Raw genomic sequence first — 24,560 nt, 5'->3', positions numbered from 1 at the left:
TAATTCCCTATGGGTACATTTGGGGATGGTGATGGTGGTCTGGTGGGCGGGGCAGAGAACCCAGCTATTGGGACTGCTTTCAGGTCCATCCAGACCAGCTGGAGACCCTGCTTTTCTAGCCATCATCGGCTCTCATAAATCAATTCGCTCCACCTTTCTTTGCTTTATGATCTCTTAAGTGGCCTGGCAATAAAATTTTGTAGCTCTAATTTCTTAATATTTGGCCCCAGGGCATGCACTGTAAATCTGCCTACCCCAACTTGCCTTTTGACAGTAAATCTCAGCTCTCGGCTTGCTGAACTACCCATCCAAGCCTTTTGAAGGCATCTCTTCTCACTTCTTACAAAAACAAGGGAAGCTGCCGCTGCGCCATTTTCCAGGAGGCAACATTCCTGCTCCTCGGGCATAGTTTCCACAAAAGCCTTTCACTCCTCCCTGGACCCTTTAGTAAATCACTACTTTTAGTTTCCGACTCTTTTTTTTTTTTTTCTCTCCATCCTAGCTTTATGGATTTTCTCTTTCCTCAGCTTTTCTAATGTTTTCTGTTTGCTTGTGCAAATCTCATTACCAAGGTATTATTAATCCTACCCTTCGTCTCTTCGCCCTTCCTCACCCACCACTCTCTGAGGACATCACTCCCTATCTCCAGGCCACAGCAGGGCTCCGGACAGCCCTTACTCCGGAAGTGAGGGCCTTTTAAACAGCCATCAGTGTCCTTTTAGCCTCCGATTATTCTTTCAAACCCCCCTCCTCGTCCACAAAGCCTTTGTTGACCACAATCTCTCTCTGTTGCCTGGGAAGCTGCCAGCACAGGCGACGATGACCCTAATGGTACCCTGTGTCCCCTCCCTCATTAGGCGTGGGAGATTGTGTGAGCTCTAGACAGAAATCCTAGTCTCTTCTGTGGCTGGCTCGGTCCTTGCTAGACTGGTGTGTTATCATCTGGGGAAAGCCAGTATCTCATGGCTTTAATGCTTACACTCACCGGGGCTTCCTACTTCTGTCCTGTTCCAATGTTCTTTTAAGTCTTCAAAAAATTTAATAGAAATGCACGTGATGCCTTCCGTTGAGTGTTTCACAGGGGTTTTAGAAAGGCACAAATGGGACTCTAAGAGTTTTTCCTAATCAAAGCCACGTTATTTTCTCAGCCCCATTTAACATTTAATTTTTCAGTGATGGGAAATGCGTAGTCAGTTAATTGCCATATGGAGAAGAAGTGGCTCTGAAATCTCCTTGTGCTGGCCTCCACCATGACCGATGTCTCATTGTGTGGTGATTTCCATAACATGGCAATGTGTGTCTCTTGAAGGGCTGGACTGCTCTAGAAGCAAGACCAGGACCTCCAGGTATTTGGAGCCGGGGTGACAGGGAAGCGAGGGAAGAGCCAGGCCTGAAGAGGGACCATCTCAGATGAGGGTGCAGGGCATCCTTCAACTCCAGTCTTCACCACTGCTCACAGCCTTTCCAGAAGCAGAAAGACCAGAAACGTTGCACACAGGCTTGTCGTCTTTAGAAAAGAACATCTCAACTCTGATCTTCCCTGAGCAGGATCTTCTTTAGAGCAGGATTTGTAAACTAAATACCTCCGGGAGTTAGGCTGGTACGGGCAATGAGAGAGGCTGATAGGATAGTCATGCAAATGTAGTAACTGTCTCCTATTCTTCAAGGGACAGCAGCAATGTCACTCCAGCAACTACTATCATGTGGGAATGTGTGTCCAGGACACGCGAGCTTTCCATTCTCAAGAGAAGCCTGAAACGTGGATTTTATATAAATCCTCTCCCTCCAATTATTAAATGGTGGATTAAAATGCCACGAGCGCCAAACAATTCCATGAGGGGCACTAGTTGGCAAGATCGGAGGGACAGAATAAAATCTGATTGTAGTTGGACTTGAATGATGGACTACAATTGTATTTCCTCTGCTAGACAACGAAAACAGAAGATTTTGGAGCAAAGAAGGGATCGGACCAGAAGAATGCTTCAGGGATATTCACATGGTTTTTTGGTACCCTTGGGATGGAGTGGAGAGGGGGCCTCAGTCAGGAGATCATAGGAGGTTCTTCCAGTTGTGCAATGAGAACAGAAAAGAAAGGAGAGTATGAAAGATGCCGGGAAGCAAGAGTCTGTGAGATGTGACTGGCTGTGGAAGGAGAAGGAAGAAGGAATCATCCGGAGTCCTCTATGTCTAAATATACACTACCTCTATTCATCCTTTTTCTTTAATATATACTTATGTTTCAGCTTCATTTATTCCACCAAAAATGATCATTTAGGTTGCGTTCTGATAAGTGTCTGCTTAATAGGGAAATTTAGAATCATTTCTTTAGGGAGGAAAAAAAGCACAGACAAAATATTTCATAATCTCTATAATAAATGCAAAGAAATCGATACAAACAAAATGTGGCTTTAGCAAACTGTACATACATAAATATCATTTTTTTACTATAACATTCGACTTTTTGTTTTTCCACATAAAGCCTCCCATGATTTTATTACATCCAATTTTTCTTTATACCTTTAAAAAAAGTGCCTTTTAGATTTACAGCTTGTGCTTCTAAAGCAAGGTTAGAACATCACGCCCCAAAGAAAAACAAGGTAAAAAAGAAGCTGTCACGTAAGCTCTTAAAAACTGTATGTTACAAGGTTCTCAAAGCTCTTCAGCACTGGTCGATGGGTAGATTGCTGGATGCCGACATGGTGCTCAGATAGCATCACTTACTGAAAGGATGGATCAGTACTGCGGGAAAGCTGCCCAGATGGTCTCTGGGAGTCGCTGGGTACGCACAGGACGGACCAAAGGCTCAGAGCTCACTTGTCCAGGGAACAGTGGAGGTCCTGAATCTCTTTAGTGCTGAGGCTCAGTTTCAAACAGAATTTCTTCCAAACCTTCTGCATCCATTTGCTCTCCCCCCTGTCATTGTTTATCATCACCTCCGAAGCCATGATCTGCACACAGGGGATACGGAGGCGCGCTACAGCTGCCGCACCGAGGGCATCCGCCAAGATTCAGGTCCTCTCTTTGCTAGTCTGGGACTGCCCTTGGCCAAACCCTCCTTACGCTACCGGCACTGCTGCAGAGGGCATCGCTCGGTTCAGAGTGGAGGAGGGCCATTTGTGTATCTGAGCATGGGGTGGAACGATCGGGCAAAGTTGTTGGAGAGGGCGCAGCTGTAGTCTTCCTCTGACATGGGTACTAGGCAGGCAAGCCCGATGAGGAGCAGGAGGAGGAGCTGAAGGGGGAGCGCCGCCCGGAGGACGCGGAGCAGGAAGGCTCGGCCGGACCGAGCTGGCCGAGGCTCAGAAAGGGAGGAATCGGAGCCACCGCTTATGGACCTGAGAGAAGAATCGACATCAATAACTCAAATATCTCAGATGCTGGATGGATGCTGCCTTTGGCTTCCTCAGCTTCCTGGAAGCTAAAGGGTCAGGCTGAACACAACCCAACCTGGCAATTAGCTGCCAGCCTCCTGCAGTAAACCCAGGTCATCTCCCCACCACCAAATGAAGCGCTGTTTGGAAAATGCACTGATGGAAAACAGACATTTAGTCAACTAAAGGTAACTAAGTGGGTTCAAATTCCACCCCTTAATTTGGTAAAACATTTTCCATCAACAAAGAAAACTGCTCCACACACACTCTACCAGCATAAATTAAGTAGATCCGGGATAATTAAAATGTGGATGTTTGATGCAGTACATTTTTGGTTTAAGAATATCAGGCAAAATTAGTTGCTGTCAGGACGATACAAGGTATCCCTCCCATCTAGCCGTCCTGGATGTGCCAAAGTCCATGCAGCAAGGACAAGAACAGCTGCGGTCATTTTGCACAGACCCACAGAGTTGAATTATTCTTAGAGTATGCCCTGGTTTCATCTTGCACTGAATCAGCAACTGGCCCTGACATTAGTGGGATCCAAAGCTGTAAGAACAAGGATGACAGTGGAGTCAGTCTACAGATCACTGGTGCTGAATGACACCCATTCCAGGCTGATCCTTCTAACCCTAGCTCTGTGAATTTGGGAAGTTCCAAGTTCCAAGTTTTCCTATCTACTTTAATTTCCACATCTACATTGAAACAGTGTCTTAGAGATGAACCATGAATTTCAGAATTCGTAAGAAAGACTGCCTGTGAAATGTTGAAAATGGAAGTAGGTTCTGAGTAGGGTGCACTGTTTTCTCTTTGTGAGCATCCATGAATGTTTTGCTACTAGTGGAAAAGATGAGGAAAGAAATGTTATTTACAGGAGGAATTTTGTACACATACACACACACACAACACTGCAGAAGCAAAAAGAATACATGTACAAGTGAGACCCATTGCCCCACACCTAGTAGGAATTCTCTAACGGTTTAATGGTAAGAACACTGAATGTGAGGCCACTGGAGAAATACGAAGGTGTGAAAACTGTACTGGTTACTCTGTACGTTTATCTCATAAGAAAACACTATGTCTCCAGCTACGTTATTAGCCATTAATTTCTGAAGACAGATTACACTGGTATCAGTGAGGCATAAGGAGTGACACCAAAGAAAATAAATGTTAAAATAAAAAACAGACATAATCCCCTTAAAAGGGAACAGAGGGACTACTCAAAACTCTTTCATTAAACTACCAAGAAATATGTGAGACAAACAGACTAGACTGGCCCCGAGAAGCCCTGAGCAGCCACGTACCATACTATTTCTACTGCAGCTCGAAGTGTGATGAAAAAACAAATCCCTGGCCTGAACTGGGGCTGTGTTTTTCTGGTCTACAAACCTTGAACAACTCACTTCACCTCTATGTTACAAGCTCTTCTTCAAATCCTTCAAGTTAGACTAAACGGTCTTCCAACTTGCAAGTTCTGTTTACACATTTTATGTCTTCTACTGATTGGTCAGTGTAAAGTCTGCCAACTGGGAGGCCACAAGAGTTCAATCACCATCTAGTGGTCAAACTGATTAACTGCCCTATGCTAAGACCAATGAGTTATTCCCAAAGGGCTGAACAGGACAAACTGTATATTTTGTGATGATATACTAAAGCATAGAAGAAGTTATGTCACATACCTGTTAAATAGAAACTTCTCTAGTTTACCTAATTGTAAAATATTTGTGTTGAGATAAGGCCTTAGAGAGTATCTAATCCATCTTGACTTCTGTAGGTAAACAGCTAAGGAGAGTTCACATTTGATCCTCTAACTGCTGGGCGACAAAAGCATTTGTCTTGGGTTCTCTCACTTAATTCCCACAACAGTCCTCAGCGTGCTTGTCACCTTCATTTTAGAGCCGATGTAAATGAGGCACAGAAAAGTAAGGGAACCAGCTCAAGGTTATACAGCTAGCAAGTGGCAGAATTAAGATTTCAACTCTGGTATTTTCACTCCCAGAACTTGAGCTTTATAAATAGAGTAAATCACTTGCCCCAAATCCACCACTAAAGGAAGAGCTCTAGCAGGAACTCAGGGTTCCAAAGTCCCTGCCTACTGTGCTCTCTGTTATGTTTTGTTGTTTGGTGACATAAATGAAGGGCATCCAGGTCATATTTACGTCACACATATCTCACATATAGAAGCAAAGAAGACAACACTTGTATCCTAAAATACCTGGAGGTGAGTGGTTTCCTCATGTCTAAAATAAAGGCCTCTAATCATAAAGCTTCACAGTATGACACAGATCATCAAGTCAGAATATGGATACGAGGGCATTTTGTTTTGAGGCAGTTGTACAATTGTGGGAAAGTAATTTAGTCTCTCTGGCCTTCAGTTTTCTCCTTTGAAAAGATGAAGATGCATTAACATCCTAAAATCTTTTTGGTTCTGACAGTTTATGAATTCAGCAGTTTAAGTGCCTGGAGAAGGAAGGGACAGTTACCCATAAGCTCTGGATTGAATCTTCCTTCAATACATCTTTTCCCTGACCTGAATATATGTCCTGGAAAACAATCCTCTCCACCTGTCACCTGTCTGAGTTATAACAGAAGCACAAAAGAGAGCTCTGTTTCTTTATCATTTGGGGTTTAAATAAAATAAGGGAGATTTCTAACTGACTCCTTTTCTTTAGGAGACACTTGAGGACATTAGTGATGGGCAGATTTATGCATATAATTGATAGTAACAATCAGACTGACAGAGCTGAATAGCCCCTCTTTGTCAATCATTAGCTTCTTCGAACAATAAAGCCAAAGATCAAGATCAAAACAAGGGCTACACACTGACTAGTCCACTCCTGAGAAAAGCTGGAAAGGTCACCCATCTTTGGAATACGGGCTCAGACGCTGCAGAGTCTGTTGAAGGACATGGCACATTTAACAGCATCAGAGCATTCCGTATTAAAATTTAATTAGCGTGCGCTTTCTAATGTTGAAGAATGCCAACCTGGGGAGAAATAATGGGCTGAGATAGAGACAAAGAGAACACACAGTTCTTAGTGAGCTTCCATTCAGTTGACTGCTCTTGGAAACGTCCAATTGTTCTACTGAAAAAAACGCCACCCGCTTGGGGCAATTACCAAGGTTTCAATAAGCCCAAAGTTGCTTCCGCTTAGGGTAAACCTGTTCTAGAGTTTCTAGTACTAACAGGTTAATGATACCAAGTAAAAGGGTGCTTTTAATATTTAATCTATTGACCTAAAATCACGTAAGTTTCAAGTCTTGGGAAATTTGACAAGGGGAAGAACAAAGACATTGCACTGAGCCGTCACTCATCACTCTCCAATGGCCTTACTCCACAAATAGATGCAGTAGAGATGGTGCTGATAGAGAAAAACTAAATGTGTGAACCTACTTAAGGAACTTAATCAATGGAGATATTTCAGATGATCCTGTCCAGCAAAAACATGCTTATTCTCTACAAGTGAATATTTATTTTATTATCTTTCTCACTCCCCTCACTCATTCAAATTTGGGGGTAAATAATTGCCCAGGTGTTGTTTCATCTCTTTCCCAAAATACGTATAGTTGTGGGAGAAGGAGGCTATAGGGGAGGGGGCCACATATACGAACACACCACAGGAAAGAAAGTCTGGCCAAGGGTTGTGAGAAGCCTGAAGAGTGTGCACGTAGAGTGTGACTCATCTCACAAATTTTACATCATCAAGGAAATAAAATGAGTTAATTCTGTGCACACATCATTTATACAAACGAAAAGACACTTTCAATTCATTTTGTTACTTGTCAGCAAACACTGGCAGTAGAGGAACAGAAATTTTTTGTGAGGAACTATCAGGTTGTCTACGATCGTGTTGCCTGTTCCTGTGTGAATGGTCTTTATTCCCTGGATATGTGGTTCAGAAGACAAATTCCCAGGATCAACTTAGGATTTGCCTCTCTTTATTCCAAGATGAACATTCTGGCTGGTTCTAAGCTATCTCAGGCAACCATGGTAGCCCAAGCCCTGGAACTATTGTTTAAAGTACCCCCACCCAGTAGGAGCCCTTTGGTCGGGAGAAGTGGTTAACAAGCTAGGATCCAGAGTCAGAGAGACCTGGGTTCCAATTCTACAACTTCACACAGATGTAGAGAACAAACGGATGGACACCAAGGGGGGAAAGCGGAGGGAGGTGGTGGTGGTGGTGAGATGAACTGGGAGACTGGGATTGACACGGATACACTGATGTGTATAAAATGGATGCCTAATAAGAACCTGCTGTATAAAAAAATAAATAAAATTAAATAAAAGAAAAATTCTACATCTTCATGCCTCTAATCCCTGGTGTCTTCGCCCGTAAAATTGGGAATGAACACGTTGGGAGGGTTAAATGAGGTAACAGATATGCAACGCTTAGCATGGTGCTTAGAACACACTAAGTGCTAAATAAGTGTCAGCAACTTATCCTTCTTATTTATCTGTATTATTAAAGCAAAGGTGCGATGACTCATAACCTTAGGGATTTTGCTGGATTCAGCCTTTCCTTCCAGGAAATATTCCTGATTTATAGCAGTGCTTTCAAAGAGGCGATGCATTTTCTAAAGTGTCTGACTTGGTCCCAGGAAACACTGGGAATGCAGACCTCAAAATATAAAAGAAACATAGTGGAGCCTTACCCTGTAACTGTCCTCAGCCCGGGTATCCAGCCTGCCCCAGGGGCAAGGCTGTTTTAGGCTGAGGTGCTTTGAGAGCTTTGAATAAATCAATCCCCAGGGTGGAGTTTGACAGAAAAGACTTAGAAAAAAAAATTCCACAAGAAACTGAGTGGCGTTTAGGGTTAGGCCCTGGCGTACATGCAAAAACCCCACTGTGCCTGCTTAGATGTATTTGGCTCCCTTGAACACATTTATTTTAAATGAGGTCTTTTTTCCCTCCCTTTCAGTGTTTCAGCCGGTCATTTGCCACTTCTTATTCTGTCTCAGTTCTTTGCGCAGAAGGTACCAAAGACTAAAGATGCCCAGAGAAGTTTTGCATTTTACAATTCTCAGCTTTGGAATGAAGTTATCAATTCCCTCTCTTCAGACCACAGAGCAGTTATTCCTTTGCTTTGCTGGAAATTGGAGTAAAATCTTCCCATTTGTGAACTTCAACTAATCCATAGTAGAATTTTGAAGAGTTATCGGCTATCAGGTTAGCCAATTTTAAGTCAAAAGTAGAGAAAAAGTACCAGCTGGCCATCATAAACATTGCTTCAAAAAGCATGCATCTTAAATAGGTTTAATCTCAAAAACTGTGGATAGTTATTATGAACGTATACTTTCAGATGTTTTTCAAATGTTTAGAATTTTAAGGAGTCTTGGGAAGCTCCTTGTAATTGATTTAGGGGATCTCTAGATTATGACATATTGCAAGTTTTTTATGACAGGAACCATATTGTATTAATTTTGTGGGCCCAGGGCCTAAACACAGTAGGTGTTCTGTAAACACTGGCATCAATCCATATGTAGGCTTAGAATATTATGTAAGACAACACAGAACAGCAGCTGTAGAATCAATATGAAATATACAGCAGGCAAGCAACTGATATTATTAATATTTGACTTTAAACCACAAAAATAATATAAGAACCCTCCCTTCAAACTAATACCCAGTTTCTTTCAACTCAGCCTCTTTCCTCTCAGGAAGAATATATGCCTAAAATGTTCCCATCGCAGATCGCTGGGGTCAACATTCTAAACTGCTTATGCTTTTGCAATAACCTTCCAAGTTTGCTGGACCAGTGCAAGATCAAACGCAAGGTAATCTCAAGTCTCAACGTGACAGCCTGGATTGTGAGTGAAGTTAATTCTTTCCCAGCAGACTCTCCGTGTCATTGCCCACGTGGGTGCACCCCAAACAGAGGTGCCAAGGAGTTAAGAAGTCCAAGAATGTTCAACCACAACCCGTCTGCCAAGCTGTTTGCCGAAGCTGGCCATTCAGGTGAAGATCGTTTGTATTCCAGGTCCTGTAAGCAGCAAAGTGAACATCATGCTGTGTGCTCAGAAAGATGTTAATAACCAGTGCTGGACAGAGCAGAGCTGAAAGGCGCCTTGCGGATGTCACAGTGAGAATGTGGCTGTCCCAGCTGCAAAGCACCATTAAGAGACAATATTGAAGCAGTTGCTGCCCTGAGAAACGAGGCCTTTGACATTTCAGAAGGCCGTGTGACTGTGTGAAAGAATCGGGGAAATCCGGGAACCGAGCCGTGGTTGCTATTGACATCGCATAATAACATAAGAGCTTTCTCCCTTCTCATCACCATCATTTATGTCGACCACAGAATGGCTCTCTGGTGTCCTTAAAGGAATGCGAGGGGGACGTGCCCCATCTCTGTTCACGGCACATCAGCAATTTGTGGGGGGCAGATGGACCACATAAAACAGTGATCTGTCTATAGTACATGATGCCTTTCCTTGCAGGGGGCTAAGAAAAAATCAGAGCACCTGGAGAAGCCCACCATTATCTTCAAAAATCCCTGTGAGTTTTTCTCCATTCATGTTTCGTTACTGATACTTTGTTATGGACGAAAAAAGCCCCACAAAATTGTCATCAAACCAAACCAAAGGGAAAGAGAAAAAAAAAGCAAAACATAGTGAAGGGAAGCTTCAAACCAGAAAGCACATCAAAATCCGTTCTGCATTACTTCAGCTGAGTGGAAACCAGATGCAAAGGCCAGCCCCTTCCTCACACAGCTGGAAAGCTAAAACTATTACTCAGGGCTTGCTTACACTTCCTCATGCCCCACCCTCCTTCCAGGAATTGGGATTCCAGCTCAGTGGTGATAAGTTTCCAGAGGGGCAAACTATTTTAACAGTGAACCGCGCATGATTGGAGTAAGGAATCTGCTTCCAAGGACAGTATTTCCATTTTTAGAAAGTTGTCTGGGGAAACATGAACTGATTAGTGGAAGGGCCAGGGAGCACAGACATCACACCGACGACGACAACGAAGAAGGCAAAGCACTGCTAAGTGCAGAGACAGGGGTTGTTGGAAGCCAGGCATTAAGCAGAGTGGCAGCTGTGAGGAGGCTCTCGGGAGGTTCCCGGGCGGGGGCCCTGACTGCTCTTGTTTCCAGAGTGAAAGAGCTTGCCAAGTGTCAGGCAGGTGAGTGACTTGAGTGTGCTGGCTGAAGAGGAATTTTAGGATAAGCAGAAGAGAGAAGGGGCTTATAAATTTAAAGTAATACCAAATTAGGACTTGCCATTTTGAGAATCCAAAACCCACAATCTGGATAAAACACAAAAATAAAATAAAAAGCTGGGGATGTTAGTATATTTTATTCAGGTTTGTGGGTTCTGGGAATGGTAAAATAATTCACTGATCTATTACCTGACTTATTGTAAAATCTAGAAATAAAGAGGATGATAAAATTCTGCCATGAATCAAATTGCGCTGTGACATCAGTGATATCGAATCTTTACGAGCACACGGAATAAAAAACCATTGGATGAAGGGTACCGGATGGCCTAGGTATAGTTAAACAAAATTTTGATGGGGTCCAAATATTTTACGCTCTGAGATTTTCTTGTACTTCCCACTTAGAAAAGTCTCTTCCAATTTATTAGGCAAGGGTGTGGACTGACATGAGTAGTTTCTCAACTACCCTGAGGCAGACCAGATACAGGCCCACCTAAATTCTGGACAATTTTCATCATCCTCTTGGAGTTCTAGAACAGTGTGGAAACCAGGAGAATAAGGTACCTGCTATGTGGACTGTTGACAGAGGGTCCAGGCTGTGAGAGACTACATTTGCCTCGTGGCTGTTTGCAATGAACAGGGGTAAAGAAAGAAGAATGTTCAGTCCAGGCAAATAAAGACAAGCTACTGATGAAAATTAAACTAAAAGTTCAGCAAAGGAAATACAAATCAAATGAAATGATCAGTACCCATGAATCAAGGAAACTGGCTTTTCTTTTGTTGAAGAAGTGAAATCAATTTACATCTATATTATTCATCACTGAAGAAACATGGCGGTTTGGGCATTCACACCACAATGGGTATATTTCCCTCACTCTTCATGGTAGAAACACAAATGACTCCACACTAGCCAAAGATCTCTGTATATTTACTTATAATAAATATAAAATTCAATACGCCGTGCCACGTATTTCAAATATACCTTACATATTTTTCATCTTCTAGAACAATATTAAAATTCTTGGTAGATTAAAAATAATGGCAGTGTGAGATTATTCTGTGTAGAGTGATGAAGACCCAACAAGTTAAGTACTCAAGTTAAATAAAGCCTAAAATTTGACTCGAAAAGCCAGTATTCCTTCACATTCTTAAACTAGGATCTATAGGAAACTAGCGAATGTAGTAAAAAACAATCCTAAAAAGATAATAACATTTATCAGCATAGAACTTAAGTGTTTATAACAAAAAAAGTACAAATGAAACCAATACTTCTAAAAACTAAGGAAAATGGAATGATAATAAAAATGAATATAATCATAAAGCCAGACCAAAAAAAGTAACAAAACGAAAAACAAGCTTCTAATTACACAGAGAAATCAAGGTAGAGAGGGTAGCAGGGGCCAAATTGGTCTTTTTCTCCTCATTGTGCGCCAGTGAGACAGCCCCCCAACAGGCCTTGTGGGTGAGTCATCTTGAGTTGTTGCCACTCTGGGGGCAATACGATCGCTGAAAACCTTCAAGACCACCTTCAGGAGCTTCTCTGCTTGAGGGTCAACAGAACCTCCATTTGTCTTATAAACTCAATGGTCTCATGAGATGCTCACAGTTTTGTCCACCTCTGGCTGAGGCACCCTTTTAAGTGGAGCCTACATTTTTTGGGGTGGACTATGGCGGAGGTGGTTTGAAGGGAGGGGCCACCAAAGGGACAAGGGAGCACTGTTCTAGAGATGGCCCTGTGAGCAAGAAAAATAATCTGCCTCCCTGCATACCAACCAAACGTTGAACCTGATTCTTTTGAAAAACAGAACTGCTCTTTCCATTCCTGAGTGCACGTGGGGAGGGTTTGAGGCAGGGCTGAGGAAACAGAGCTTCTCTGCGTCACTGTGTGACAACCCCACGTTGTATGGGGACTCCTGCTTTGCAAGGGGAGAGCCCGTGGACCCTGCGTGAGGTACCAAGACTGTCACGCCCCAGTGGTCCCTCCCGTGGGCCAACTGAAAATGACCAGTGGAAAGTTACCGTTTTCTGTCTGTTCGGGCTACTTCTTCCTGATGTAGGACTCACAGATCCTGAGGTGTCCAGTTCATCAGCAGAAGACCAGGAAGACAAATCCTACGTGGGAAATAGATTCTCTTAATGATTCCATGTCCCAGAGCCACGATGGCTTTGTGATCTGCAAGTACTTCCCACCCCATCCCTATCTATCCCTCAACCCATTCCCCGGGAAAAACAAGAATCAGATGACTGCAGGAAGAACAGAACCTAATACTTCTAGTGTGTTGGGCTTTCCTGGTTGTGAGTTTGGCCCTTCTGGAGAATACAGGTGGAGCTTTGTTATTACTGGGCCACTTGGAGCTTTATTATTTCTTAGTGACATGGACGGGAATGGGTTGAAGTGAAGGGGGTAAAGGAATCTGCCTTACAGCTGCAGGGTGCTCAGGCAGGAGAGAAACCAAATCATAGAAACAAAAGATTGTCAGTCACCCAGGAGCCTGCCTTTTAGCATCAGAGCAACTGTATTGTTGCCGGCACCGCTGTTATTGTGAGTAGGCGGTTCTTTTGCCTGCAACATGTTTGTGTGTTCATAACAGGATTTCACAATTGAATGTTTGAAGTCTTGCCTGCAAATGCATTTCTTAAAACCAACAATATTACCACGATGCAGTAAATTTAAAAATAAATAATAGATAAACAAACAATTAAATAGATAAACAAATAGAAGTGAGCATTGAACATTTTGTATGATTTAACTGCCAGCTAAGGAGAGTTCATACCTTCTAAGGTTTGAATATGAAACTCATATGCAACAATTGGTTGTGACCTACTCTCCCAGTGTTACTGAAAGCACATGAATTCTTAAATCAACTGGGTAAAATAAAATGCCACAGTAGTGGTGGTAATAGGGTTAGCAGTAACAATTACAAGAGGTTTTTGGGATGTAACAGAATCAAAAGTAGTGTCCTATTATAAAAGTTTTTGAGTTACTTTTTTATTTTGAGCCAGACTTATAAGACCAGTGATTGAGAGGGGACACTCTAGTCTCACAAGTACTACATTCAGAGTCTCTAAAATGGATAAAGATGATGCTTGTTTGGTCTCCTGCAGGACATGCTACACAATGATGTCTGTTGAGAGCTTACCTGCTGACTGCTTGACATGTCTAATAACTTCTCCAGCTCCTTGATATGACGACTGACCTCCTTCAAGAGAAGTTTGAGCCGATTTCCAATCACATGCACTTTTTCTTTGGCTTCTAAACAGTCTGTGCCTTCAGCATTCACCAATAGTTGGCAAGACATGTCTTGCAGTGAGGCCACTTTGAGTTGGGATTCCAACAGCTCATGCCTTATTTGCTATGAATATCATAAGAAATATTTTTCTAAGAATTTTCAATAATTCGAGAAAGTTCCAAAGGTGCACAATGACATCACTTTAACTTAGTGGACAATTAGACCTGAGCATCAGAATGCTGTGCTCACACAAGGACGGATACAGCAGCCCATGACATTTGGGAATCAGGGACCTCTGTTCTAATCCTGCCTCTGCCAAAATGTATTCTATAAGACCCCTGAATCTTTCTGATCTCAGTTTTCTCATTTGGTAAAATGATGACATTAATTCCTGCCGGGTCCACAGTAAGTATTACTGGAAGGTTCAAACTGGTGAATGCATGTTAAAGTATTTAAAACATAAAGTGTTATGCAAATGAGACATAAACTATCTTTTAAAACGAGAAGTAGAACATTAACATATAAATATAGAAAAACTCAAGTATGTGGAGGTATACTCAGATATCTATTCAAGATTTTTAAAAAGATATATGGGTGATTCATCACTCACAACTTAACGTCTGAGGTCTAGTAAAAATGCAGCTGCATAGCTATTTCCTCCTGGTTTCTAAGACCTTTATGATACTGAACTAAAAGCTGACAATTCTGTTAGGTTTGTTCGAGTGTTAAATGTTAAGAAACAGCATTTTAAAAATACAGAAAGTGACAAAATGCAAATCATTTTATCCTAATGGAACTCAAATATGCTTCTTTATCTTCTATAAAATCACTTAAGTACGCTGTACATTATATTGTCCAAAGTTCTTTTTATAAGAATCTACACAGAAATCCTGTAAATTTCCCTTTGAATTGAATACTAAAAAAAGTTTCTTGCTCCTTGAGAATTGGTTTGTTTCCTTTTTGTCAGGTAATAAAAATCATTTAACTTATCATGTTTCCCTTGTTGTCTTAGCTTTCAGAAAACTTGGTGCTAAGGTTAGTGTTGAATCCGTATACTTAATTCTTCTTAAGAAGTCTTAATGGTCTCTATTTTAATTCCTTTAATTATCAGCCACCCAATATATTCTTGGGACGTAGATTCAACACATACAGTTTAAATTTAAAATAAATGTAATTTGCCAAAGAGCTGCCTTGATAAAAACAAGCTAATTAAGATGAAGACCGCCTGAGATTTTTAGATGAGCAATGGCTTTAGAACCAGATTCTAAAGCTAATAGATATCATCTTCTATGTACATGTTTGCTTCACAGAGATGGGAAATCATGAGGGGTAAAGAAAGACTAAGAGATTATAATGGAAAAAGTAGATAAGTAGCACCACCTATAACATAACCAGACGCTGCCCGAGTCCACACATCTTACCGTAAGCTGTTTGAGATGGTCCTGAAGTATCTCTGCGTCAAGGTTAGAATCAACAGGCACAATTTCATTTTTCCTTCTGTCAATGTTCTCAAGCATAAGAAGCAAACCATGACTCATTTCATGGAAATCCTAAAAAAAATATGGAGCATAAAATCATTTTGAATGAGATATTTTTCTTTCCCTCATAGCTTAAATATCCATGCTTTACAATTCCTACCGTTGGTTTTAAGATCTTATACACAACTCCTTTCTAAGGAAGGCACTAGAGCTGTCGTAATTATCTGAGTTCATGTTCTTACCAAAAGCATCTAATTTATTACTCGAGGGAAAAATTAGACATAAGGAAAATTGGCATCAAAATGCTTAATTTCTAGGGCTATAATACTATGTAGAGGGAAGCAGCTCTGCTCCTTTATCTTCCCATCTTTGAAGGCCTAAATTCAATCCCATCTCTCCATGCGTCCATGTATTCATTTATTCAAGGTATAGTTACAGAAGATCTCCAACGTGGGAGGCGCTGTGCTGGGAGGCGGCGCAGGGGTGAAACCACAGCTTGGGTACCTGCTTTCAAGGAGCTATTATTACTCTCGGGGCACCTATAATCCTGGGAAACAGGCTTCCCATCCTGCCCAGATTATAACCCAAACTCCTGGCCAGGACCCACAAAGCCCTGCATGATCTGCTTCCTGACCACCTCCCAGATCTTTCTCATCCCTTCCTTCCTCTCTGACTACTCTCTGATCACACCGGCCTTTCTTCTGTCTTTGAACACACTAGGCCCTTTCCTGCTTCTGGGACTTGCCATCTGCTTGACCTCCTTCATGGCAACATCTTTCCAAGAATCAGCTCAAACATCCATAGAACTTCCCCAATCACCTTCCCAAAGTGCTTTTTTCGGTTACTCTTATCATCAACATCTGTAAGTAGCTTGGTTAAACATTTAATTGCATTTTTATTGTCTGTCTTCCCCAGCAAAAGCAGAGGCTGGGCTGTATCCTGCCTGCTTAGTGCAGTATCTGTCAGACTGTAAACACCTGGCAAATAATTGTGGTCTGAATGGATGAGTAAATATTTGTAATGCTCACTTGGATGTCCAAGAAATGTCTTTCTATGTGCTCAGAAAATACCTGGTGAACGAGTAAAGAATGAGTCGAAGGAGGAATGGTGAGGCTGAGATAAACTTGTGGGAAGAGGCTCTTGTTAGCTGTAAAGAAGTGGGGTCTTTGAACTGCTGGTCACATGTACAAATTCTCCAGTAAAATGAAGACTTTGGGCACAAAGTTATCTCACTCAAATACTGACTTTGGAGAGTAACTGCGTCCCCCTAGTGATCTTGATAAATCAAGTCACAGACTCAGCTACACTGGAAATGTTTGACTTCAGAGCATGGCAGGCCCAAAGCCCCACAGACCTGACACTGCATCAGTGCGTCCTGGAGAAGGCCCCGCCACTCCTCCAGCAGGGAGCACACGCGCTCCCAGCGGCCATTCATCTGGGACAAGCGACCCTGCAGATCCTGGCTCTCCTCACTGCCAGTCTGGGTGAACTCGGAGCTGCACAGATTGATGGAGAGGATGATAGCCTTGTGGTGGTCCACAGCTTTCTGGAGCTCCTGCAAAGAGAAAGGAGAACAATCAAACAAGGGAAATAACAATAAAAATACTACAGAAAAATAGTCTAAGACCTTTGGAAATGCTTCACCCAAATTAAAAGACCTATTAATTAACACTGGCCTTAGCAGGATGGCTAGATAAGATACAGTGGGTGCACACCACTGGAAACCACACTGTAGTTAAAAGAGATGGATCAGATGTGCGCTTGACGATGTGAATGAATCTTCAGAAAATGTGGTATAAAGTGAAAGAGAAACAGATTGATATGGGTGACAAAACAGCATTTATGTAATTTAAAATACATGCGCACACACACAAGTCCACATTTTTCATGAATATATATGAAAAAAGAATATGTGTTAAAATTTCAGAATGGTTGCCATGGGTTTGAGGAATTGGGATTAAGAAACAGTGGGGAAAAAAGGATAGATAAATAAAATTAAGGGGAGCTTTGCAGGAAGCAATGATGGCCCTGGGGAGTGAACTAAGGAGTATGATTAACACCCATATTCCCAGCATGGGAGTTCAACAACAGACCAAACCAAACCAAACCAAACCAAACCCAAACTGGTCTCAACGCTGTGTGCATAGGCATGAAATGGGAAGCTTGATAAGAAAGCAGATTCCCAGGCCCTGGCCTCCAGCTGTTCTGACTCCACAGGCACCGAGAGTTAGTGGCCCACAGGCTGAGAACATTGCCTCTGTCACAGGCCAGATTTTTGTGATGGTAAAGAGAATGAACTGTATTTCATCAGCTAAGCAATTTAGTTTAGTTTCCCAAAAAAACAGGTGACTGATTTTTTTACTGTGTGCATTTCCCCAAAATCTAGAACTAAATTTCAAGAATTTAAGTACAAGTTTATGTATTAATAATTGAATATCTGGGTACTGTTTAAATATTCCCAGATCAAGGTAGGGTCAGTGATCCTACAAATCACATCGACTCAGGCTACATTTTCTTATAATTTCTCACCATTTCTGTTATGTTTTCAACTTGTCTTAAATTTGCACTTTTCAATGGATTCTTAACATCCCATAATGTAGATTCAACCACAGAGACAGTATAAAATCAAGAAATGTTGTAGAAAGTACTAGGTTATTCCACAGATTTATTCTCAGAAAACAGATAGGAAAGATGGGGAAGAGGTGCAGAGGAGGGTGGCTTTTTCTTATCACACAGGCTGACTTTCAAGGTCTCATTTTTCCATTCTAATCTCGCTTAGGTCTCAGACTCTGGCCAGTGTTTGTTTCATCAACTTATTTGGAATTGGTTATAATGCAACACTGCCTTACATTTTCCTGGAGAGAAACTAAAGTAATTGAAGTACTCTAGAGAAAAAAGCATTTTGTAATCCAGATCATGTAAATTGCATCCTTCATCCTGAAATTGATGGAGCTGGTGCAGAGTCTATTCTACAAGAAGTTTGAGCATCTGTGCGGAAGACTCACTTCACTGTTTGAAAATTTAAAACAAAACAACTAAAACAAACCAGAAATACAGCACCCCAAAAGAAACAGCATACAGAGAACTCAGGGAGAAACAAAGGCAGTGCGCTTAATCCTTGAGCCTGGAGGGCCCGGTAGCCCTCCTCTTCTGAGGAAGAGCACACCTTGACGTTCTCCAAACAAAAAGGCAGGACCAAGAGGCCTATTAAGAAGAAACTGAGCTCTCCATCCACAGTATGCTTACAAAAAGTCTCCACATATCAATGCATTTCAATAGCTGGGCTGAGAAGGATTTTTAAGATCTAGAGAGGGAGTTAAAAGAGGTCATCTTGTGCACTACACCCACCCAGGTCAAAATCAAATGTAAACGTCAGGTGTTTTACTGCTATTACTCCATGGGTTTTGTTTGCTTGGATTCATTTCACTGAAAATTGCTTCTGCCACTACTATAATCTATTTCAGAAGTTCTGCTGATTCCAGAACGTCAAGTGGCTTCCTTAGGTCTCCATAAACTCACACGTATAAGATCTGGGAGAGGACTCCTCTCCAACTCTAGATATAGACTTGTAGGACCCTGAGGACATAGCTGTTATTTCCTTTAAAAGAGGTTAATTAGGTCCCAGAGGTACCTGGATATTTCATGAAATTTTAATTGGTCATTTCTTAGCTACCAATTCATCAAATCATGATTATTTTCCTGGGGCTGGTTCTGCAACGCAGTCCAGCTCTCAACCCTTCCAAGCCTTCCTATAAACACTCTGATCTGGGGTGGCTGGGGAAGCGTTCGTGTCCGTTTGTGCTGACCACTCCCCCGCTGCTGTGTGACCGCACAACGGCCAGGGCTAGCGGTGTCATCTGACCGGGCATGCCACGTGGCAGCTTTCTGTCTGGCGCTGCGGGAAAGGCCAAGGGTAGCTACCTTGAGCTTTTTGATCTGGAGCGCGATGGGCTGGATATCAGTGCTGCACTGCAGGCGCTGAAGCCGTTCCAGGTCCTCCTCCGTCTCCCGCAGCCAGGTCAGCACGCGGTTCAGGTCCGAGTGAAACTGCTGCCACCTCTGGGGATTCTGTTTCGTCCTCAGCTCCTTGCTCAGGGCCTGCGCCTGGAGGAGCTCCCAGCGGTCAATCACACCTGGCAAGACAGCACACGCACAGGATGGGGAGGGATTGTCCTCCACGGAGAACGTTCAGGAAATGTTTGAAACCTACGTGGGTGGCTAACTTTAAAACAGCAACAGAAAGAAAAGTAACGCCTCTGGGCATTTCTGTTGTTGTCAGCTGTAAATAACAGTATGGTGGCTGTGTTTTTCCTAGCTGCATTTTTAATGATAATGGAGAAAAGATATTAACTACCTAAGATTTAATGCTGTAAGGAGCTGTATGAAGTAATAAGCATTAAAGTGGGTGAAGATAACATTCAACTCTTGGTTTCCTTCTGCAGGAAAGCTCTGAGAGCGTACAGAGCACACACAGAAGATTCCTGACTAGTGATTAGAGACGGTGCCTTAAAATACATGGGACATGGGGAAAAAAACCACTGTGATTATTTTCACCTCCCCCTCTGTCCCCAGAGATCATTGTAACATGGAGGAAAGTTCTCAGGATAGAACAGTGTAGAATGAGGTCAGTGGCACAGTGGAACTCGGGGGCAACGAGGTGGGTGCTTCGAGATCTTCTATTTCACTCTGTCTTGAATTGAGCACAACCCACTCACCAGCTGTTTGGGTTTCGGTGCTATTCAGGTTAACAAAGCCAGGAAAATGCTCCTCTTCCTCGGCCAGTTTGTGCTCCAGTCTTTTCACTGAGTCTATACTGCCGCTGCATTCACCCAGCAGTTTCATCTGTTTAGACACAGAAAAGGGGCCCCCCGTCACAAAATACTCAAATTGTCATGAGTGCAAGAACTCCCGGGGAAAATATCTCTGGAGTTCCTCAAAAAGGGCAGTAGCTGTGCGCTACTTCTCTATAAAGAGTTAAGCCGCTCTGCTGAAAACAAAAAAGTCAAGTTCAAAAACATGCTTCTTAAACATGTGACGCATTCATATTTACATAAAGCAATGCCTTGAAGATATACTTGGCACAGGTGGTTTTGCATAAGTCTTCAAAATTTCTTTTAAAATTTATGAATCAAAACAGACTAAACCAATCTGGGATTTAACACTCAGAGCCCCCAGCTGGCAATACGATACATAGTTTTTGGCAAGCTGCTCCCTTTTTCTTAAACTGAAGTGTGGGAAGAGTAATATTACCACAAATCTCAAAGGGACGTTTATTTGTATTAAATAATTAAAATACTTAAAAGAATAAAGCAATATTAAAGCCAGCTGTTTCATGAGAAAATTTAAGCAATGGTTAATAGATACTAAGGGAATAAATTCTAACATCAAAAGAAAAGCTTCCAACTCCGTGTTTAATATCATGCACAGTATTCAAAGATTAAAAGAACAAATCATTTCAAGACACTCCTGCTATACTGATCATAACATTTTCTTTCAAAGCCTTCAGGAAATTACATTGCTATTAAGTTACTTTGATTGCTTTTGAGTGGTGTTAAGTACAACCTCAGTGATGTCGGCATGCTCATCGTGAAATTATATTTTTAAAAAAGAGGTTTCACTATAAAAGAAGTCAGTATAATAGGCCAAACCAGACAGGAAGTAAGCTCATGATTAATGAGTCTTCTGTGATTGTGAGGATATTAACGTTAGCATATATAACTAGAATGGTTCTCTTGCCTGGTTTCAAAAAGCAGTACGTGTGTGTTGTCATTAGGCTTAGGGAAATTAATTTTTCTTTCCTTTTACAAAGCGGTCTTTTGGGTGTGAAAAGAAATGATATGAGGCATAGAAGAGATTCGCTTTCAAATCCTCTCGCATAAGTATGTGTAGGAAAACAGGTAATTCTCTGAGAAAAGTTATTCGGTCGTCAGTAACCTAAGCAGAGCAAATGAAGTTATTACTTTACAAAAAGCTTCGAAAATGGAACTGGTAATACACACAATCTCTTGCCATCTTTTCCCCAAATCTCTGTTGTTAGTCAGAACTGTTTTCTCCAGAAGGAGCATACAAATAACAGAGCATTAAAAAAGTCCCAAGATCATCAAGTGAATCAAGACACCTAGGAAAAGAACTAAAACAATTCCGTGTTAGTAATCTACCAGCTAAAATCTGCTGCTTGCTCCAAGGATATTCTTGGTCAGAAAATCATTAGCTGCATTTGGAAAAATGCCTAATCACTTTCCAGAGCCAAAGCATTTTGCTGCTTTCAATTAAATGGATTTCACTCAGTTCTCCGTGTAAAGGACCAGGCTGGTCATTAGGGTAGATCAGTGGGTCTGAGCACAGACCAGTTTTGCTCAAAAGGTAATCTACTAACAGGGCTTTGTTTTGCACACACACGAGTTCAAGGGCAGCTTGGTACATGGAGAGCTGACACAACCCTCGTGCCACAGATGGACTGTTCTTTGTCACACGATTGTGATTACCAGGTACGTGTCAGGATCACGAGGGTCCGGATACTCACATAGCCTCTGTAGCTGGAGTCTAGCTCTGGTCCTGTGGGAGTTTTGCTGTGGATGATATTCTCCATTTGCTGCATCTGAAAGTGGCTGTCATCCAGGGCTTTGCCCAGTTGTTGGATCTGTGACTCCAAGGTGCTAGGATCCCCTGCAGTGTCGACCATAAGAATCTTTACAAGCTTGACATTCAAGGAGATGGTTAAGAAATTCTACAGCTAAGGCAGTAGAGAGATGGTACGTGCGTGGGTAATCATAAAGCACATTTAGTACCGACATGTTGGTGGGTTAGGAGTTCGAATTATCAGACCAATGAATGTGCTTGACCAAGAGTCCAAGCAGACTGGGTGTTGCACAAGGGGCCTGTGGTGGGTTCTAACAGCCTCTGCTTCTATTCCCTCTTCCGGCTCATCCCCTGAAAACTGCGTGTTGTAAGCTTTCTAAAGACCTCAGGTGATGGCTTCTGCTCCCCAGTAACTAGGAGGCAGTTACATCTCAGGCTCCCTCTGCAGTCACTTATCAAACAGAAAAAGACACACCCTCTAATTTTCCTTTCTGCATCTCAGTAGAAGATAGTGCCTCTGAAGTCCCAGGTGGCTGCATCATTCACTTAAGGCGGGACTTCAAGTGAACCAAGAAAAGACTAGCTCAGGACGGGTATGTGTGGAGGTACCAAACTAGCAATGGCTTGCTTTTGTTTCAAACCTGAAACAAAATCAGGAGAAAGCTAAGATTTTTACCATTTCCATCCAGGTATGTTCTCACTCACAGCTTAGAACTTCTAGCTCATCTCCTTTGAGAGATGTGATATCCTTTGGCAAAATTATTGTGTGTGTGTGTGTATTACAGTCTTTGAATTCAATAAGAACATTGATCATCAGAGTGAAGCTAGCACAGGGTGAAAGCAGAATAAATATTAGTAAGCTTTATTAATTCTTTTTTGGAAAAAAGACCTTCTAAATACACCTGGAAGAGGTTTCTCACTGGGAATCACTCAGGCAGTAACCATTTCAGTAATGCTACTTTACTTCCTGTCCTTTTGCTTTTCTGCAAAAACTAAAGTGTAAACTAACAAACTCACAATTCAATATCCTATCACTGTGGTCAAACCCTATTCTCTCCAATGTCCTCCAAATTACTGACCCTGAGCTACAGTTTGTCTAGAGCAACATTAAGCAAAACGAGTTCCGTTTTCCTTTCTTTAAGCCTTCTTGTTTCAGAAATAGTTCTGTCCTTAAAGAAGAATCTAATTCTTTTTTTTTTTTTGGAAAATCTAAGTCTTAAGATACTGTGGAATACATTCTCATGTCAAATTGCTTTATGGGGTAGTAAGACTTATTCAACTAAAAGTATAATTTTTTAGAGCTGAATATCTGATTTCACCCCTTGTCTTATATGGGACCCCTGAGATCAGGAGGATGAATGGTGGGCCTGAGGTCACACGTATAGGCTGGTGGACTTGGGACCAGATCCTTGAGCCCTGATTCCTCAGCCAGAGGTGGGTCTGCAAGCCCTCCTCGAAGTCACGAAGCCAGACCTGCTACAACCAAGCAGGGCACTAAAGCACCAATGCTAAGACTAGTGTTTCCATCTCCTATTTTCTGCCATTAATGGGCATCATAGGTTCACACTTACTGAGAGTGATTACCATTTAGCAAGTTGAGCAGTTGCTTTATTGCACTTGATTATTGGAATCTTATTCTTGGTGTTGATCAACCAAATGTTTTGGTTTTTGTTTCTGAGACAGCAGTCAGAGAGGAAGGTTCTGCCTTAACATGCTTTTGGCACAGAGCAGTGAGAGGTACAGTAGATGTGCTGGGAGTGGAGGAGGCTTGTTACAGGTGAGGGACAGAGGGGCACTTTGGCTTTTGGCGCCTACCAGAGGTATTTCTGATTGCACTTTCTGTGAGTTTAACATAGGCCTCAGGACTTGCGGGGATCATTACATCTGCAAAAAGAGCACAGTCTAAGTTGACAGCTAAGGTCTGGAAACCTTGATTCCCTGATGGCAGGAAAATAACTTTCTTAGGGAAAAAAAGGAAGTTATTCCTCCTCGGCAGATAACTCTTGAACATACAGAGAAGTCTGAGTACGATCACCAAAGGGTTCCTGAAATAAATCATAATAAGGGCTCACATTGATTGAGTGTTTTATGAGCCAGGTGCTGTTCTAAGCACTCATTTATCCTCACAGAAATCCTACAGGGTGCATGGAAGTGTTACTCTCATTTTATTGATAAGAAAACTGAGGTTCAGGGGAATGAAGTTACTCATCCAAGTTTCAACAGCTAGTAGTGCCATAACTGGGATTTCAACCAAGACAGTCAGGTTCTAGAGCAGCGCTGTCCAATAGAAATAACATGAGCCACGTAGATTATTTTAAAGCGTCTAAGGGCCACAATGAAAAAGTAACAAGAAAGGGATGAAAATAATTTTAATACTTAATTTTACTAAACCAATATACCCTAATCCTAACACGTAATCAACATAAATACTATTATGCATATTTTACATGCTTTCTTTTGTGCTAAGTTTTTGAATTTTGTGTATTCGTGTAAGTGCATTTGACACAGCAAATCTCAGTCTGCACGGTCACATTTCAGTGTCCAGCTGTCACGTGTGGCCGAGGGCTACATAGTGGACAGTTCTGCTTTAGATGCAAAATGCCTAACTATTAGGTTGCACCATAAAAACAAAATAGAAACGAGAGAAATCATTTTCCTTTTAGACAGTGTCATACCCTTGGGAATCCAACTGTGAACCATCAGAAACAAGCAGAAATTCTCTTTTAGAGAATGTGTGAGATGCGTTTAC

The 24,560-nt window shown here is 42.0% G+C and overlaps 1 protein-coding gene across 4 annotated transcripts in view; it reads right to left on the bottom strand.

Annotated features, from left to right (window-relative positions):
- Positions 1-2,393: 2,393 nt before the first annotated feature.
- SYNE1 (spectrin repeat containing nuclear envelope protein 1) overlaps positions 2,394-24,560 on the bottom strand; it is a 361,050-nt gene continuing 338,883 nt past the window's right edge. For all 4 annotated transcript variants that reach the window (XM_068550708.1, XM_068550709.1, XM_068550710.1 and 1 more), the window contains 10 exons: positions 23,627-23,695; positions 21,756-21,898; positions 19,948-20,074; positions 19,154-19,365; positions 16,587-16,787; positions 15,176-15,304; positions 13,665-13,877; positions 12,544-12,636; positions 11,089-11,147; positions 2,394-3,335 (listed from right to left, as the gene is read on the bottom strand). In XM_068550708.1, the coding sequence (XP_068406809.1) occupies positions 3,095-3,335; positions 11,089-11,147; positions 12,544-12,636; positions 13,665-13,877; positions 15,176-15,304; positions 16,587-16,787; positions 19,154-19,365; positions 19,948-20,074; positions 21,756-21,898; positions 23,627-23,695 (1,487 nt within the window). In that variant the 3' untranslated portion in view covers positions 2,394-3,094. The remainder of the gene's footprint in view (positions 3,336-11,088; positions 11,148-12,543; positions 12,637-13,664; positions 13,878-15,175; positions 15,305-16,586; positions 16,788-19,153; positions 19,366-19,947; positions 20,075-21,755; positions 21,899-23,626; positions 23,696-24,560) is intronic.

The sequence above is a fragment of the Eschrichtius robustus genome, chromosome 9, assembly GCF_028021215.1.
Source record: "Eschrichtius robustus isolate mEscRob2 chromosome 9, mEscRob2.pri, whole genome shotgun sequence".
NCBI lineage: Eukaryota > Metazoa > Chordata > Mammalia > Artiodactyla > Eschrichtiidae > Eschrichtius > Eschrichtius robustus.
The sequence above is the reverse complement of the archived record's forward strand: the minus strand, read 5'-3'. Positions and strand labels throughout refer to the sequence as shown.